Source organism: Podarcis erhardii, assembly GCF_964252035.2.
Source record: "Podarcis erhardii genome assembly, chromosome: 15".
Taxonomy (NCBI): domain Eukaryota; kingdom Metazoa; phylum Chordata; class Lepidosauria; order Squamata; family Lacertidae; genus Podarcis; species Podarcis erhardii.
The window spans coordinates 2,512,864-2,530,539 of NC_138505.1; the positions used below are offsets into that span (position 1 = coordinate 2,512,864).

Here is a 17,676-nt window from a genome sequence, read left to right on the forward strand (position 1 = left end):
ATCCAATCAAGTAACCTGCCAGACAGGAAATAAACAAGGACAAGAGAAAAACAACATTTAAATTTCTGTGATGTAGGTGGGATGTATCTGAGGGGTGGTCTTAGGTTACACCCTTCTGTGATGTATGCATAATGTTTCTGGGGGTGGTCTTGATCTACAGAATGGGAATTTCAAAAGTCTTTATAAGCCCTTGCACAGCATTTTTCTGGGTCCTCTTCCTTTCCTGCGGGTGAGGGGAGCACCCTGTTGCAACAGATCAACAAAGATCCAGCTTACTACCTGCTTTGCTTCTCAATATTCTCTGGGTGGCCTCTGTTATTTTCTCCTACCAATAGGGAACCTATGTAAGGACTCTATATGGGCTCTTGGGTACCCCATAAGGGAAAAGGGCATATTTTTATTTACGACAACGGCCAGTAAAAACTCTGCCCAGGAGTATATATATGTTGAATCTTATAGTGTGGTGGTTTGTTTGATTTTTCTGTCATTTGTTTGTTTGATTGTATGTTTGTTTACTTGTTTGTCCGTCTGTTTTTTCATAAATGTATAATGTACACATTTTTTCATAAATGTTTTTTCATAAATGTATAATGTACACAAAATCTACGAAAGCATATATATATATATATATATTAAAAAAACAACTCTTGCTTAAAAACGTCCAAGGAAGGAGAGGGAGACTGTTTCACAGTCAAACAGCTCTGACTGTCAGAAAGTTTTTTCTGTGTGTTTAGTTGGAATCTCCAGTGTAATTTGAAGCCATGGGTTCGAGTCCTACTCTCCAGAGCAGGAGAAAACAAGCTTGCTCCATCTTCTATTATTGCCACCCAATAATTATTATTATTATTACTTATTATTTATTTATTTATAATTATTATTATTCTATCTGAAGGCGCCTATCCTATCTCCTCTCAGTCTCTTCTCCAGGTTAAACACCCCAGCTGCTTCAACCGTTCCTCATCAGGCTTGGTTTCCAGAACCTTTGATCATCCGGGTCTCCCTCCTCCGCCCAATGAAAACTAAGAACCTCTCAGAAATTAGCATAAAAGACATATGATCCGGCGCTCCAATCAGCACCCGGTATCAGTTGGATGGGCGGGCAAAGCGGAACAGCCGCTCATTTCGAAGCCTCGGAGGGAAAGATGGGAGACGCCTTATTGGCTTTTACAAGTTGATTGACAGGAGCCGAGCCAATGAAGGATTGCGCGTAGCGTCAGTCACCAATAGACATCCAACCGACAGTTCTATCTCTCTCCCACCCCGGGCGCCTCTCTCCGCGTTGTCATAGCGACGGGCGGGAAGCGTGGGAGCCTCTCGCGCACGCGCAGTAGCGCAAAGCGTGGCGCCGCCTCGCAGGATTCCTCTCGCCCGGAGAGCGAGAGAAGCACATAGGCGCATGCGCAGAAGCAGAGGCTGACTCACGCTTCCCCCCACCCTTGGGAGGGATGGCGGAAGTGACGTTAACGGAAGTCAGATGCTGGCTCCTGATATTGACTGAGGCAGGAGAAGAAGGTGAGAGCGGAGAGGAAGAGGTAAAGTTTTCTGTATCCGGAATTTAATTATGGGGGGGGGGAATATGGGTCAAAGGTCAGAGGAGGGGGAGGGGTGACCGTGGAGTTTCCTGGAGTCATGGGGGAAATGAATATTCATGACTTAATGTTTACCAGATTATATCTTTTATTTTTTATTTTTATTTTATTTTCTTTGGTTTTACGAACTTATATTTTTTATTTTCTTTGGTTTTATGAATTCATATGTTTTATTTTTAATTTTTATTTTATTTTATTTGGTATTACGAACTTATATGTTTTTTTATTTTCTTTGGTTTTATGAATTTATATGTTTTATTTTTAATTTTTATTTTATTTTCTTTGGTATTACGAACTTATATTTTTTTATTTTCTTTGCTTTTATGAATTTATATGTTTTATTTTTAATTTTTATTTTATTTTATTTGGTATTACGAACTTATATGTTTATTTTTTATTTTCTTTGGTTTTACGAACTTATATGTTTTATTTTTTTCTTTTCTTTGGTTTTACGAACTTATATGTTTTATTTTTTTCTTTTCTTTGGTCTCATGAATTTATATGTTTTATTTTTAATTTGTATTTTGTTTTCGTTGGTTTTATGAACTTATATGTTTTATTCTTTATTTTATTTTAATTTGTTTTATGAATGCTTTATTGGTTGCAAACTGTATGACAGAAATAGTCAATAAATACTAAACACAAAAAAAAGATAAGTATCCTTAAGCGATACTTGTTTTGCACATCATTTTGTAATTAAGTTTAACACGACCTCCGATCTTCCCATTATGTTCCCGAATTGAATTCCTTAACTGCGCACTTATCTCTCTTTTCCCCTGCATGTTATTTAACTTGCTTTAAATCTTGTAAGATTATCCTATTTACACACAGAACTTCAGTCAAAACCTGCCAACGGATTGATATTCTTTTCCACAAACTCTGTATATGTCCCACTCTCTGATAGATAACCTTTTCGTCTGTAACCTTGCTGGTAGACTTGCCAGTTCGGCATACTCTCTTAATTTATTTTGCCAGTCTGGTTTGGATGGGATATCCTCTTCCTTCCAACCAGTTGCGATTAGAATTCTGGCAGCAACTGTAGCATACATAAAGACACTCCTGAACTTTTTTGAAATTGTATGTTATATATATTTTTATGGTGATATATAGATTTAATTAAGGGACGCGGGTGGCGCTGTGGGTTAAACCACTGAGCCTCTTGGGCTTGCCAATCAGAAGGTTCGAATCCCCGCGACGGGGTGAGCTCCCGTTGCTCGGTCCCTGCTCCTGCCAACCTAGCAGTTCGAAAGTATGCCAGTGCAAGTAGATAAATAGGTACCGCTCCGGCGGGAAGGTAAACGGCATTCCCGTGCGCTGCTCTGGTTTGCCAGAAGTGGCTTAGTCCTGCTGGCCACATGACCCGGAAGCTGTACGCCAGCTCCCTCGGCCAATAAAGCGAGATGAGCACCGCAACCCCAGAGTCGGCCACGACTGGACCTAATGGTCAGCGGTCCCTTTACCTTTACCTATGGATTTAACTAAGGGACGCACGTGGCGCTGTGGTCTAAACCACTAAGCCACTTGGGCTTGCCAATTGGAAGGTCGGTTCAAATCCCCGCAACGGGGTGAGCTCCCATTGCTCGGTCCCTGTTCCTGGCAACCTAGCAGTTCGAAAACATGTCCAAGTGCAAGTAGATAAATAGGTACCACTCCGGCGGGAAGGTAAACGGCGTTTGTGTGCGCTGCTCTAGTTCGCCAGAAGCGGCTTAGTCATGCTGGCCACATGACCCGGAAAAACTTTCTGCGGACAAACATCAGCTCCCTCGGCCTGTAAAGCGAGATGAGTGGTGCAACCACAGAGTCATCTGCGACTGGACCTAATGGTCAGGGGTACCTTTACCTTTACCTTTTTATAGATTTAATTGAAGCACCAAATGCCGCCTCCTGTGATGACGTTTGTGACTTATTTGTATTAAGGTTCCTAAACTGACCTTATTAAAAGCAGCGCCATGTGGACTGGGATCTTAAGTCCTTTCAAAGCTCCTCCAGGAGGGGCTCCGTGGTGGCAGAGCAGCCAGAAAAGCCCCTGGCTTAGTCCCTGGCAGATTCTCCAAGGAGGGCTGGGAGAGGCCCTGCCGCTCTCAAACCCTGGAGGAGGAGCTGCCAGATAGTGTAGGCAGCGCTGACCCAGATGCATAAATGGTCTGACTCAGGATGAGGCAAGCTTCTCATTTATTTCCTGGCAGTTAGTAAAAATTGCCGGGTGGGGACCTGTGTTAGTGGGGAATGCAATTATGAGCACGTTTTTGCTCCATGCTTGCAATGCTTTGCCACCCAACGAAGCTGAATAAGTTCCGGGATGGGCAGAAGGGAGGCCTTCTCCGCACGGTGCGTAGTTAAAGCTGGACTCTGCTCCCGCTGCAGATGGTGACGGCCAGGACAGGACAAAATCTTACCGTATTTTTCGCACCATAGGACGCACCGGACAATAGGACGCACCTTGTTTTAGAGGGGGGAGAACAAGAAAAAAAACTCTCCCCTCTCTGCCCAGCGCCCCTTCAGCGAAAGAGAGGGGGAGAATTTCCCCCCTCTTGTTTTTCCGCTCTAAAACAAGTTGCTGTTCAGGCGGCTACCTTGGAAGCCTGGAGAGCCGACCCCTCTCACTCTCCAGGCTTCAGGTTCCTTTCGACCTGCTCTTTGGGGCTGGCGGGGGGAAGCCCACCACCAGCCCCAAAGAGCAGGTCAGGGAGCAGCGGAAAGGCGCAGCGGAGAGGCTGCTGCCATAGTCGCACGTCACCTCTCCAGCTGGGAGAGGGTTGTGGGGCTATGGCGTCTTCGCTCCATAGGACGCACACACATTTCCCCTTCATTTTTGAAGGGGGAAAAGTGCGTCGTATAGAGCGAAAAATACGGTAATTTCAATTTGATTTAGCCTGATCCTCTACCCCCTTTTCCCTTTCCTCTTCTATGACGAAACCCTTTCTGGGACCCCACATTTAAATTCTTCCCTGGTCTCCTCGCTGGCCCTAGTAGGACCAACTTGGCCAGTTAGGCCTGGTGATCATTTGATGTCTACTGACTGGGTTTTCTTTTCTTTTGTTTTTCCCAAAACGACCCCTGAATTTCATTGATATTGATGCTGCATTTTATGTTGTATTTTATGCTGTTCTTAAGTCCCATTTCGATCATTGTTTTATATTTGCTGTTAGCCGCCCTGAGCCCAGTTTTTAAACTGGGAAGGGTGGGGTATAAATAAAAAAATATTATTATAATTATTATTATTAAGAGGGTGAGGCTGCCAAGTCCTCCACTGTCCCTCCTTAGTCAGAATCCAGCATCCCTCCGAAGCCCAGATGCCAGGAGAACCTGCGAGGTTTGCATTTCTCTTGCCAAACTGTGACTGGGCCAATCTCCCTTGGCAGGTGTCGTCCCTTCCAGCCGCATCTTGATCAGCAAGAAGAGTGACTGGCACTTATCCCTGAGACGCGTACGAGTCGGACATGCTGAGGAGCTTCGCCCGGCTGGCTAAGGGGCTCGCTCGCTGGGGGGGCCCCAGATGTGGTCCCCAAGGAGCAGAAGCAGTGTCTCAAGGAGTCTTGCCTTCTTCCCAGATGCCATTGTGGAAAGCCGCAGTGAGTATAGGATCACAGAGCTGTAGATTCGGAAGGGATCCCAAGGGTGATCCAGTCCAACCCTCTGCAGTCACAGCGTACATGAGGTGGATGTTATTTGTGGCTCTGGGACACTGACATTTTAAGCCATCATCTAAGCGAGATTCACCAAATGAGGTCAAATTTGGGATTATTTCGATGACGGCTTGAAGCTTGACCTTTTGCCTGTGCTTTTGGGCACAGAGACTGCTGCCCAGTTGTCTGATTTGCTGTGTTTTTATTGGTTTTCTTTTAAATCTGATTTTTATGATTTTATTGATACTACTCCCCTACCCTGCAATGTCACCTAACATCCTTCTCTGGTTCTGAGGACGAGCACTTTTTATCTGTCACAAACATACCGCCCTTTATGCTCTTGTCACACAGCCTGACTGTGCTAATAGCACTGTGCTGGTAGCAGGATAGGTGCTCGGACTCGCTAAGTGCAGATTTCAACAGCTCGGGGCTGTGTACACAACCTACTCTTAAAGCTCGCATCTGCCCTTGACATAATATTGGGGACTGTAAGTTGCCCATCACAGAATTACCATTTCCTGCCCCATCAACTAACTGCAGTTTCCTGCATTCTTTGGGGGAAGTCAGGTGCTTTGAACATATGGTGTGTATTCAGATACGGTATCAGTTTTGAGCACCAGCGAGACCAGTTTCACAGAAAACAGAAGTTAATTAGGGGAGCTGAGGTTTTGCCAGTTCTTTCGTAGCTTTCTTGTTCCCTGACTTTCGGCAGTGTTAGATGGGGCTGGCAGGAATGCAGCAACATCTGTAGAGCCAAAGATTCCCCACCCCTGTCGTAAATAAAGAGATTACGCTCTCGTGCAAGATGCGTGCTATATCGAGTGTGAAGCCCATGTCACGTTATTGCGTGACTTTAAGAGTAATGTAAAGGTAAAGGGACCCCTGACCATTAGGTCCAGTGGTGGCCGACTCTGGGGTTGCGGCGCTCATCTCGCTTTATTGGCCGAGGGAGCCGGCGTACAGCTTCCGGTTCATGTGGCCAGCATGACTAAGCCGCTTCTGGCGAACCAGAGCAGAGCACGGAAACACCATTTACCTTCTTGCCGGAGCGGTACCTATTTATCTACTTGCACTTTGACATGCGTTTGAACTGCTAGGTGGGCAGCACCAGGGACCAAGCAACGGGAGCTCACCCCGTCTCGGGGATTCAAACTGCCGACCTTCTGATCGGCAAGTCCTAGGCTCTTTGGTTTAACCCACAGCTAAAAACATTATTGTTTAGACCAGGGTTTCCCAAACTTGGGTCTCCAGCTGTTTGGGGGCTACTATTCCCATCATCCCTGTCCGCTGGTCCTGCTAGCTAGGGATGTTGGAAGCTGTAGTCCAACAACAGTTGGAGACCCAAGTTTGAGAAACCCTGGTTTAGACAAGTCTATTCAAATGCTTATAACGTTGAGGCAATTTAAATCTGTTTTAGTATTTTAATTTGTGCGTCTTTTTAGAGTATGGCTGTTATTTTTTTCTTCATTTTCTTGTTTTATCTTTGAGGTATTTTTTTACAATCAAGCAGAGTATAATTTTTATAAAATAAATAATTACCACTGAAACTGGCTCGGAGCCAGCTGAGGCAGAGTGTCATCTTAGCTATCTGCCCATTACGTCAGAAAGCAGCCTCCAGCTTTTGGTAGTGATTCACACCCACACACCCAGGTCTATCCCATCCATCCAGCAATCATGTAACACCTGGGTAGACAAACTGGATCCGGCCCAATCGCCTTCTAAATCCCACCTACAGACAGTCCAGGAATCAGCGTGTTTTTACATGAGTAGAATGTGTCCTTTTATTTAAAATGCATCTCTGGGTTATTTGTGGGGCATAAGAATTTGTTCATTCTCCCCCCCCCAAAAAAAAAAATAGTCCAGCCCCCCACAAGGTCTGAGGGACAGTGGACCGACCCCCTGCTGAAAAAGTTTGCTGACCCCTGATGGAACATCATGATTTTACTGTGTACTATTATATTCTAATTATGTTACTTTATTTGATTTAAGTTACTCCAATTTAAAGTTATGTTTTAGGTGTGTGTTCTTCGTTGTATACTTTGTTGCTGTAAACTGCCTTGTGAATAGTGCTATAGAAAGGTGGTATACAAATTAAAAATGAAATTAAATCAGCTGTCTAATCATTTCCATCTGCCCCCCTACTTTCCATGACTTTCCTAGGGTTAGACTCATGAGGTGTATGTACGTTCATATATATACATTCATGTGTGTGTGTATGAATTCAAAGGAGGACTTGAACAGGATTTCATGGGGAAAACTTTGATAAATGTTTTGGTGTTGTTGTTGCTTTCTCATGCTTAGGTGACCCCCCCTTTTGGCCTCTGCCCACGCCCCCCCCGAACCTGGGCCCTGGAAGATTCAAAGAGTTTGAATGCATCCCTCAAGCTGAAAGTGGTTCCCTACCCCTAGATTGAATGCATTCAGCAGCTGGTGATAGTGTCAGGGGCAAGAACTGGAGCTGGGCCTGTACCTAGGAGCTTTGAAGGGTGGGAGAGCAGAGCAGGATGGGAAGAAAGCTGTGTGAGTCACGGGTGGAAAATGCAGTAAGTCACAGGTGATGTGTTTGCTGTTCTATAACCAGGATCCTTATCCCCTCTTTTCTACGCACCTTTAGTTCCCTGGCTTACGTACATTCCCCTTCTTTACAGGCACTATTCCATGAGTCTGAGCATGCAAAGGACTATGCCATCCCCAACGCCAGCTGGACTCCAGAGATGGTGAATCAGTTCAACAGATTCATGGCGATGGCGAAAGACGGAATGTGGAAAAGGCTGCCTTCTTATAGGAATGTTGCAGATCACGTTCCAGGCAAGGACCTCTTTTTCATTCCTTTCTCTCTCTCCTTGCTAAAACCTTTGCCACCAGCCTCTGTTTCATCCAGAATATCAGGGATGGCAAACTGGTAGTCCTCTGCATGTTCTTTGATTCCAACTCCAATTGTTCTCATTCTGTTCTGCCCAATGTCAAATTTGGGTTGTATCTCCTTTCCCTTGGAATCACCCTCCTCTTAAATACTACTATACAGGCGCCCACCGAAGACCTTCCGTTTCCAAGACGCCATTTAAGTAGAGATTTTCCCCAGTCTGTATCTCTGCTGAAATTGATTTTTAAATAGTTGTACAGATGTTTTTATTTGTTTTATTCATTGCATTTGTTCCCTTCTGTGGACTCCAATTGTTCTTGTTCTGTTCTGCAGAATGTCAGAATTGGGCTTCTAGTGTTGTGGCTGAAAGGGGGTTGCTGTTGTTGTGTATTTGTGTTTTCATTTTGTATTTTGTTGTATACTTCCCTGTGATTTTGGGGCAAAGGTTGGCATATCCATTTAATAACTAATAATATTTAGTGGGCGCCTTAAAAATCATTCATAAGGCGCCTGTCTGAGCAGACCGGTGGCAGGAGCACCTAAAAGGAAGACACCTAAAAGCTAATTGATGAAACCCTGCGCTCGTCCCTGCCTCTTCCTCTTTCCCAGGCACCGAGAGTTACTCGGTGTTGTTACTGCATGCAGGTGAGTCCATAATAAGACCGTGCTCATTCACGACTTGATGCTGCTCCCACAGTAAGGATGAGGCAAGGGAACGAGCTAAAGGACAGAGCCAGCCGTCTCTTCCTCAGGAACCTCGACGAGGAAGGCATGGGCTTTGAATACGCGATGTTTCTCAACCCGTCGGAGAAAAGGATGGTGTCCATGTTCCAGCTTGGTCCCTACCTTGAAGGGCCTCCAGGGTAAGGACTGGACCAGAACCATGAACCGTTTTCTAAACCATGGGCCCTTGGAGGTGTTTGAGTGAGTTTGGTGGGCACCATCCAATTGGCCTTTTTTCTGTGCCCTTCCCTGGATCAGCGCTCCCAAGAGAGAAATTGCACATGTATACGCCTCACTTTTCCAAGGGATGTGGATAAAAGCAGGATCCAGTGGAATTACCGTATTTTTTGCTCTATAGGACGCACCCGACCATAGGACGCACCTTGTTTTATAGGGGGAGAACAAGAAAAAAAAAATCTCCCCCTCTCTGCTCAGCGCCCCTTCAGCGAAGCGGCAGGAGAAACGGAGCCCCTTCCATTTCTCCTCCCGCTTCGCTGAAGGGGCTCTTCGCAGCTCTCCCTTTCTGCTGAAGCCAGGAGAGTCTTGCTCTCCCGGCTTCAACGAAAATAACCCGAAGCCTTCGGAACGCAGCGTGAGGTCCCACTGTGCCCCAAAGGCTTCAGGGATAGCCACCTGAAGCCTTTGGAACGAAGCGGGACCTCGGCTCCAAAAGCTTCGGGTTCCTTTCGCTGAAGCCAGGAGTCCCGGCTTCAGCGAAAGGAACCCAAAGCCTTTGGAGTGCAGCGCGAGGTCCAGCTGCACTCCAAAGGCTTCAGGCAGCTGGACCTGAAGCCTGGAGAGCGAGAGGGGTCGGTGCGCACTGACCCCTGTTGCTCTCCAGACTTCAGCGAAAGCAACGCGAAGCCAAGGAGCGCGGAGGGAGCACTCCCTCTGTGCTTCGGAGGCTTCGCATTGCTTTCGCTGAAGCCAAGGAGCCTGCATTCGCTCCATAAGATGCACACACATTTCCCCTTAACTTTTGGAGAGGAAAAGTGCGTCTTATAGAGCGAAAAATACGGGAATTTGAGCCTGCAGATGTTCAGGGGCGTGGCGGCCCGGGAGAGGGCCTTCCTAAGTTGTGGAATTTCCTCTCCACGTAGATGCACCTGGAACCCTCATTACACACTGCTTTTGACAAATTCTGAAGACCCACCTCTCAAACCTGGCCTTTGACACCTGAGAGGTGTGTTTTCAGGGACCACCACCCTATTCCTTTTTTATTTTTTTATTTCCAAAACAAACAAACAAAAAAAAAAGAAAAATTACAAACATCAAATTCAGCATCCATATTCATTTCCTAACATAAACCTGTTACATGGTTAGCTAAATCAAATATACCTAATTACTCTAAACTTCTCTTTGCTGTATACAAATACATCACAATTGTTGTTGTTGTTGTTTAGTCGTTTAGTTGTGTCTGCCTCTTTGTGACCCCATGGACCAGAGCACGCCAGGCCCTCTTGTCTTCCACTGCCTCCCGCAGTTTGGTCAAACTCCTCCTGGTCGCTTCGAGAACACTGTCCAACCATCTTGTCCTCTATCGTCCCCTTCTCCTTCTGCCCTCCATCTTTCCCAACATCAGGGTCTTTTCCAGGGAGCCTTCTCTTCTCATGAGGGGGCCAAAGTCTTGGAGCCTCAGCTTCAGGATCTGTCCTTCCAGGGAGCACTCAGGGCTGATTTCCTTCAGAATGGAGAGGTTGGATCTTCTTGCAGTCCATGGGACTCTCAAGAGTCTCCTCCAGCACCATAATTCAAAAGCATCCATTCTTCGCCGATCAGCCTTCTTGATGGTCCAGCTCTCACTTCCATACATCACTACTGGACATCACAATTAGAAATTATATATTAAAACTTTTATTTATATTTCTCACCACCCTATTCCTGTGGCTGTGATCTGTTTTAAATGTTCTGAATCTTGAATCTTGCATTGTTATAACCACGTTCTGGGACCTATTGCTTAAGGGTGGGTTATAAATTCAGTAATAATTATAATGCCATTATTATTGCCATAATAATGGCAATATCCCTTCTCCTGTAACAGTGGGCAAATGTAGTGGCTCTTTAAACAGGCAGTCGTCCAGGAATTCCTGGTATCCACTCCTGCTCTGGGACTTCGTGTCTCCCTGAATCCACGCTCCCCTGCCTCCAGAGCCACGCATGGAAGTCATCTTTGCACATCGTCTTCTTTGTTTCCACAAAGTTTGTGTGGCTTTTATTTTTAAATTAACTTTTCATTTTTACAGGTTTGTACACGGCGGCTGCATTGCCACCATCCTGGACAGCGTCCTTGGCACATGTGCCATCTTCGTCGCTGGCAGGGTGTTGACCGCAAACCTCACCATAAACTACAAGAGGTGAGCAAACCTGCCTTTGTAGAACTAAGAACTTAGGAAATTGGCGCATGATCAGCATAGGTCATGGGTTTGATTTTAAGCACCTTGCAAATCTTTCAACACATTTGGCAAAGCAAGAGTCCATTCAGTAATAAGAATTCTGGACATTTGAATAGAACATATACTCTCCTAGGTTCTTATTTAAATTTTTCCAAGGGTCTGTCTGGTTTCAAGTTGATTAAGCTACAAAACATACTATATATATATATATATATATATATATTTGCTTTCGTAGATTTTCACGGGTACAGGAATGCAGGTTTTGGTGTCCTCGGGTGTCTGGGAACTTCCTCTCTGTCCAGAACATTGGAGGCTATACACCACACCCCCTCTACAGTATTTATAGGAACTCAAACACTGAGATCCTGCTCTGTTCCAGTAACAAGAAGCCGAAAGCACCAGCCTGAAGATGACGAGTGAGACCTCGTCGAAACGTCGCCTAGACACCCCAACTTTTACACGGGAAGACACCCGAGGACACCAAAACCTGCATATATATATATATATATATATATATATATATATATATATATATTATATATAAAATTTATTTATACCCCGCCCTTCTCGGTTCAGAAAACCGGGCTCAGGGCGGCTAACAACAAAGTTAAAACACTTAATTGATGCAACAAAAGACAGCATAAAATACAGTATAAAACATGAATAACAATAAATTCAGAATTAAAAAATCAATTTAGGGGGCAAATCCATCCAATAAACATTAGATGATCACCAGGGCTAGCTGGCTAAATTAGTCCTATTTTGGCCAGCGAGGAAACCAGGGGAGAATTAGCTGTGGGATCCCAGAGCGGGTAATCTTTATAAAAAGGGAAGGAAAGGGAAGAAAAGATCAGGCTAAGTTCAAATTGAAAGCCAGGTGGAATAGCTCTGTCTTACAGGCCCTGCGGAAGGAGGTTAAATCCTGCAGGGCCCTGGTCTCATGGGACAGAGCATTCCACCAGGTCGGAGCCATCACTGAAAAGGCCCTGGCCCTGGTGGAGGATAGTCTGACTTCCTTAGGGCCCAGGACCTAAGGAAATCAGATTATTCATGGACCTTAAGGTCCTCTGCGGGGCAGACCAGGAAAGACAAGGGACCTAAGCTGCAAACTAGCAACAGTACAGAAGTCAGCCTATGCTACTCTGAAGTTTTTCTATTCTAAAGGTGGCAGGCTGGTAATTCCAGCCCTAAAAGTCTAACTAGGGGAAGTAGTAGCTCAAATGCAGTATAGTATTGAGATCTGGGGGATAAATCACAACAACCGAGAGGTCCAGAGAGGTCCAGAGAGTGGCAGCACAAGAACGGGGCCTTCTCTGCAGTGGCTCCCTTTCTGTGGGATGCTCTCTCCAGAGAAGTTCACCTTTTGGCACCAGGCAAAGCGTTCCTTTTTAACCAGGCCTTTGGTTGATTTGATTGACACCCTATGCCCTTTTAAAATGTGGGGGTTTTTTGGGAGAAGGGGTTATTGGGTTGTTGCTTTTATTTTGATTATGTATTTTGTGGTTTTATATTTTGATTTTGTTCTGTGAACTGCCCTGAGGCCTCTGGGTATATGGTGGTATATACCGTATTTTTCGCCCCATAGGACGCACCGCCCCATAGTTTTTTTTGGGGGGGGAATAAAGAAAAAAATTATCCCCCCCCCAGCCTGAGGTTCCCCCGACTCCAGCCCCCAGAACAGCCTGCTGTCCACAAGCCTAGGGAGCCGCGCCGGTCTCCCCAGGCTTGCGGAGAGGTGCGCGAAGCCCGGGCGCGCTCTTCAGCGCACACCAGGCTTCGGAATGCAGGCAGCTCTGCGCCACCCTCCGGAGCCCCACGCGGCTTCGCGCCGGGTTCCGGAGGGTGGCGCAGAGCTGCAGGAAGCCCGGGAAAGCCTGCATTCACCCTATAGGACGCACACACATTTCCCCTTCATTTTTGGAGGGGGAAAAGTGCGTCCTATAGGGTGAAAAATACGGGGTATTCAATAAATAATAATTACCTGGAAGTCTGCCAGAATAAGTTCCTAAGGTGTCTGTTGGCAGTACCTCCAGGTACCCCAGCTGCTTTCCTTAGGACAGAGACAGGTGTGGTGTCTGTAAAAGCTAAGATGGAGATGGCTGCTCTTTCGTACTATAAAAGCGTCCTGGATATGCCAGAGGACTGTTTCCCTACTCTGCCTGGAGAAACAGTGGAAGAAGGGTGATTGGGCCAGGCTAGTACAAGACTTCCTAGCCTCAAAAAACCTGACAACAGACGTTTTTGTATTTCCTGGAGTTAAAAGACTGCTCAGAGATTGGATCTATAAGCAGGATAACGGGCAAGACTTATCTTTAATCTATATCTCAAAATCCCCCCCCCCCCCCGTTAGTCCTATCCCGCTGGGCTCCGTAGTCTTGGTGGAGAGCAAGCTGGACCGGATAGAGGGCCGGAAGGTGTTTGTGACTGGGCATGTGCAGAGTGTTGATGGGGAGACGGTTCACACAGAGGCCACAGGTAATGGCTTGGTTCTTGCTATCGTTTGCTGCTGTTGTTGGTGCTACGTCAAAGCTTTCACACAGCATTTTATTTTATTTATTATTAATGTTGCAATACATATATGAAATCTTTACATAATAATACATATACAGTATATACGTAAATTCACATTTTCACATTTCATTATGTACCAACATTTATCCATTTCTTATTTCTTGCCCTGTGTCTTCCTTCCACCTGTGCGTGATTTCCTTGTTATTATTTTGTAACTTTATTATTGAGGTTGTATTCTTGTATCTTAATAATTAAACATTCAATCTTATATATCTGCTTAGCTTAGCTTAACTTAACTTTGTGAAGTCTATACACATCAATAAATTCTTGTTGGAGCATCTTTCGGTCATGTATTCTTCCACACATTTCCATTCCTGATTGAGATTTTGATTAGATTGCATTCTAATTGTTGCCGTCATTTTTGCTAATTCAGTCATTTCAAAAAAAATTATGTTGCCAATCTTTCAATGTTGGTACTCACACAGCATTTTATTTTCCCCCTCCTGTTTCTGTTTTAGCTCTCTTCATCCAGTTCCAGTTAAAGGACTCCATCCAGCAGCAAGCCTCTTCCAAATAGCCCACCAGAGGAAGTCCAGTCTTTCCCCCTGAAAGCTGGGCGTCTTGAACAGGTCCAGTCCAATGCCTAGCCTTAAGCACTTGAGCCTGGGGAGACTGACCTCTGCAAAAGCATTTTGGCTCCCTCCTAAACCACCTCTGCGCACTTTGGCAAGCGTGCATTTCCTCTTCCCACGTTTGACTTCAAAGTGCGTCCTGTCTTCTTGGCCAGTATCTCCTCAACGTATCCCTAGGGCTGTTCCTGTTAAACAGAGCTCTCAGAGCTGAACCGTGGCAGCTCTTTCATATACCGATCTCCGCGATGCAGTATTGAACTTTGAAGCAGTGTTTTCCGGCCTTTGCCAAGCTAAGCTCGCCTGCTATCCACAATGGGTTTCCACTTCCTCTCTTGTTCACCTGTCTGCCTCCGATTGCCAACAACCCTCCACAGCTTGTCCAGAAAACACAGCACCTCTTTCAGGAAGGAACCTTGCCTCTCTACCTTTTGGGGAAATCATCATCCTCAAACCTTTTATTGGCATCACATGCAACATCCAAACAAATCAGTACGGAATTACCACTTCCCCAGTGGCACAAAACATTTGCTGAAAAAAAGGAGGCAGAGCAGTCTATCGTCATATCTCTAGGTCTCCAGGGAGATCAGACATCTGCAGGGCATTTCGACGACCAAAAACCAAATAGAGATATTTAGCCGCTAACTTGGTGAGCTCCTGATCATTCCCCAGGAACAGAAAATGTATGACCTCCAACTCTGGTTTCCATCTGGGGATACAGAGTTGATCTAGAAATTGCTGGCGGAGATTAGCATATAGTTTACAATTAAAAACCATATGTGTAAGGGTTTCCACCAGGTGATCTTCACATGGACAAGTTCTTTCTCCTTCCACCCTGCCTGAGAACCTTCCTTTTATGGAAATGCTACGATCCTAGAAACTGGTTCCTGGGAAATCTGGATCTTTTCTACATGCAAGGCGGCTGTTTCTTCTGGAGAAAATGATTTAGGCCAAACAGTGTTGTCATTGCTACTTAAGCAGACTCGTGCCACGTCTAGGGCACATAGGGGTTTTTTTGTATATAGGGCAAGTTTATATATATATATTATATAATATATAATAAGCAGAGTAATATATTTGCAGGGGGGGGGATGTGTATGCCTAACTTAACTCATAGCACCATGGAAAGTATTTTCTGTAAAACAGGTTATCCAGCAAGCTTAGGGCAACCTCTCACTATGCCTTCCATAGCAGACCTTGGCTTTTTTCAAACACTCACTGATCAGCTCCACTTGTACCCATGTGCTGTTCTGGTCACTTATCAGGTGGTCTAACTATTGGTGGGAAAACCTGGCCAGATATGTCCCATTTTTGAACCAGAGTAAGCAGAGGTGTTCTCTGGAGTCCAGACATGTAGGGTGGTATCCTACCATTAGCCCTACCCAAGGTAGGCCCATTGAACTCAATGGATGTGGCCAACACAAGTCTATTAATTTCAGTGGGCCTGCTCTGAGTAAAACTTAGTTGAGTGCAATCCATGCTTACCTTTACATCAGAGGTGTTGGCGCCCTACAAGAAGAGGATCATTGCCTGCTATTCTCTCTCTCTCTCTCTCTCTCTCTCTCTCTCTCACACACACACACACACACACACGTGCACACACACACACACAGAGAGAGAGAGAGAGAGAGAGAATCTTAGCTGGTGGAAAGCAAACGCTCTTCATACAAATCAAGGCCCAATGCAAATCATAAAAATCTGCAGTGTCAACTCACCCATCTTTCATAATACCATTTTACTGGAAACTGCTGGGTCGTACATGCATTGTGTGTTTTCATGTAGTGCCGTGTTTTCCCAAAGAGGCATATTCTCTGCCCTAACCTTTTAGTGAGCTGATGGCTTCCAGAAATCACAGCAGGTATGCACTGTGCACTTTTTATGCGCCTGGGCTGAGTGTCACGCATGCAAACCCTCGGCCGGTCTTCAGCTGGTGAACACATGTTCAGAGCTTCCTTTTGAGCCTGTTGATACAAACAAAAAGTGCCTATAAAGCTTCCATGTAAGCTGATATTTCATATCGAAGCTTCTTTCTCCTAAGTTTTTGAGGGGTGCAGCCAAGGGAGCTCTTCTATTGGCCTTCTAATAAGGCAGGTGTGGGGAGCCTGTGGCCCCCCCCAGTTATTGCTCCCACCATCCCTAGCTATTGGCTATATTTGCTGGGGCTGATGGAAGTTGTGGTTCCACAACATCTGTAGAACCAAAGGTTCCCCACTCCTGATATAAAAGGGACCTGTGCTGCTTCTCCCAATCCCTCCCTCCCAATAAACCTTAAGAGCTTGTGCAGATCAAATATATTTAAGCTCCCGCCAGGGTGTTTGGTGGGGCCTGGTTCTTCCATAGCATTCTAGCAGTAGTGGAAATTCACGAGTGTTTTTTTTACCATTTAAGTATGCAATAAGGCTCAGTTTGCCATCAGACAGGGGGCTTTTCAGTGTCATTGCACTTCATTCCCCCTGTGCATGATGGGAGCTGGAGTCCACCGCCATTTGGAGGGCCTCATGTTGGCTGCCCCTGACTCACAAGACGTTATTGGGAAGGAATTTGCCTCCCACATGGTGATAAATCCTCTTGAGGCCCTTCTCTGTCCTTGGAAGTCTCTCCCCTCCTGGCAGCAGCCAACCACGTAGGAAAACGGTGGTGTAGCAAATGCTAGTTCTACTCAGAGTAGATCCATTGTCATCAATAGACGTGGCTAACTTAGGGTCACCCTCGGTTGGTCTGCTCTGAAAAGAACTTAGTTGGACGCAACTGTAGGTTGGAGCAGAGAAAGAAACATTCAGAGGTTTTTAGTGAGTGACATTTGGGAGCATTTAAATGGCTACAAAACATGGAAGGTTGCTTTCCTCCTTTGTGTAAGGAGGGTTGGACTAGAGATCCCATCTGCATGTATTTTTGTGTTGTGGAGCACCATCCAAAGGCTTCAAGCTGGGACACAGCTCTCTGGTTTGTGACGGCAGCATTTGTGACAGCGGCTGTTGTCTATATACTCCACTTCTTCCACCACTAGCATTGTAGGAGCCTTGGGTTGTGTAATTTTCCCAACTTGCCATAATGAGGTTATTGGTGATCATGGGGAAATTCATTTCCCTAGTACCTTTTGAATGGAATTCTATATGTTGTTGGACTGGGGGCAGAAACCTCACTCCCAACCACTAGTGGCAGAGCAGCCAGGCAGAAGGTCTGAGAGCTCAAACCTGGATTACGGGGGAGAGATTAGACTTCTTTGTTCTGCTGCTGATGTCACTTGGGCTTGTCAGGGAATGAATTTGGTTCGTAGATGAGGTTGGCAAAAACTATTCTACTTTGTTGGGAAGCTGTGCGGTCTGTCAAGCTCCATTAAAA

At 45.5% G+C, this 17,676-nt stretch overlaps 1 protein-coding gene and 1 long non-coding RNA gene across 2 annotated transcripts; one reads left to right on the top strand and one right to left on the bottom strand.

Annotated features, from left to right (window-relative positions):
* Window positions 1-1,476: 1,476 nt before the first annotated feature.
* On the top strand, window positions 1,477-15,968 carry LOC309330006 (acyl-coenzyme A thioesterase THEM4-like). Its single transcript, XM_081841390.1, has 7 exons — window positions 1,477-1,537; window positions 4,952-5,161; window positions 7,864-8,023; window positions 8,776-8,941; window positions 11,045-11,155; window positions 13,545-13,669; window positions 14,224-15,968. Exons 2-7 carry the CDS (start codon window positions 5,030-5,032, stop codon window positions 14,280-14,282), a joined length of 753 nt encoding a protein of 250 aa, XP_081697516.1. The 5' UTR covers window positions 1,477-1,537; window positions 4,952-5,029; the 3' UTR covers window positions 14,283-15,968.
* On the bottom strand, window positions 3,552-4,943 carry LOC309330213. The gene is made up of 2 exons (XR_014151384.1): window positions 4,441-4,943; window positions 3,552-3,980 (listed from the first exon to the last, which is right to left on the bottom strand). It is a non-coding gene; the product is annotated as an uncharacterized lncRNA (long non-coding RNA).
* Window positions 15,969-17,676: the final 1,708 nt, after the last annotated feature.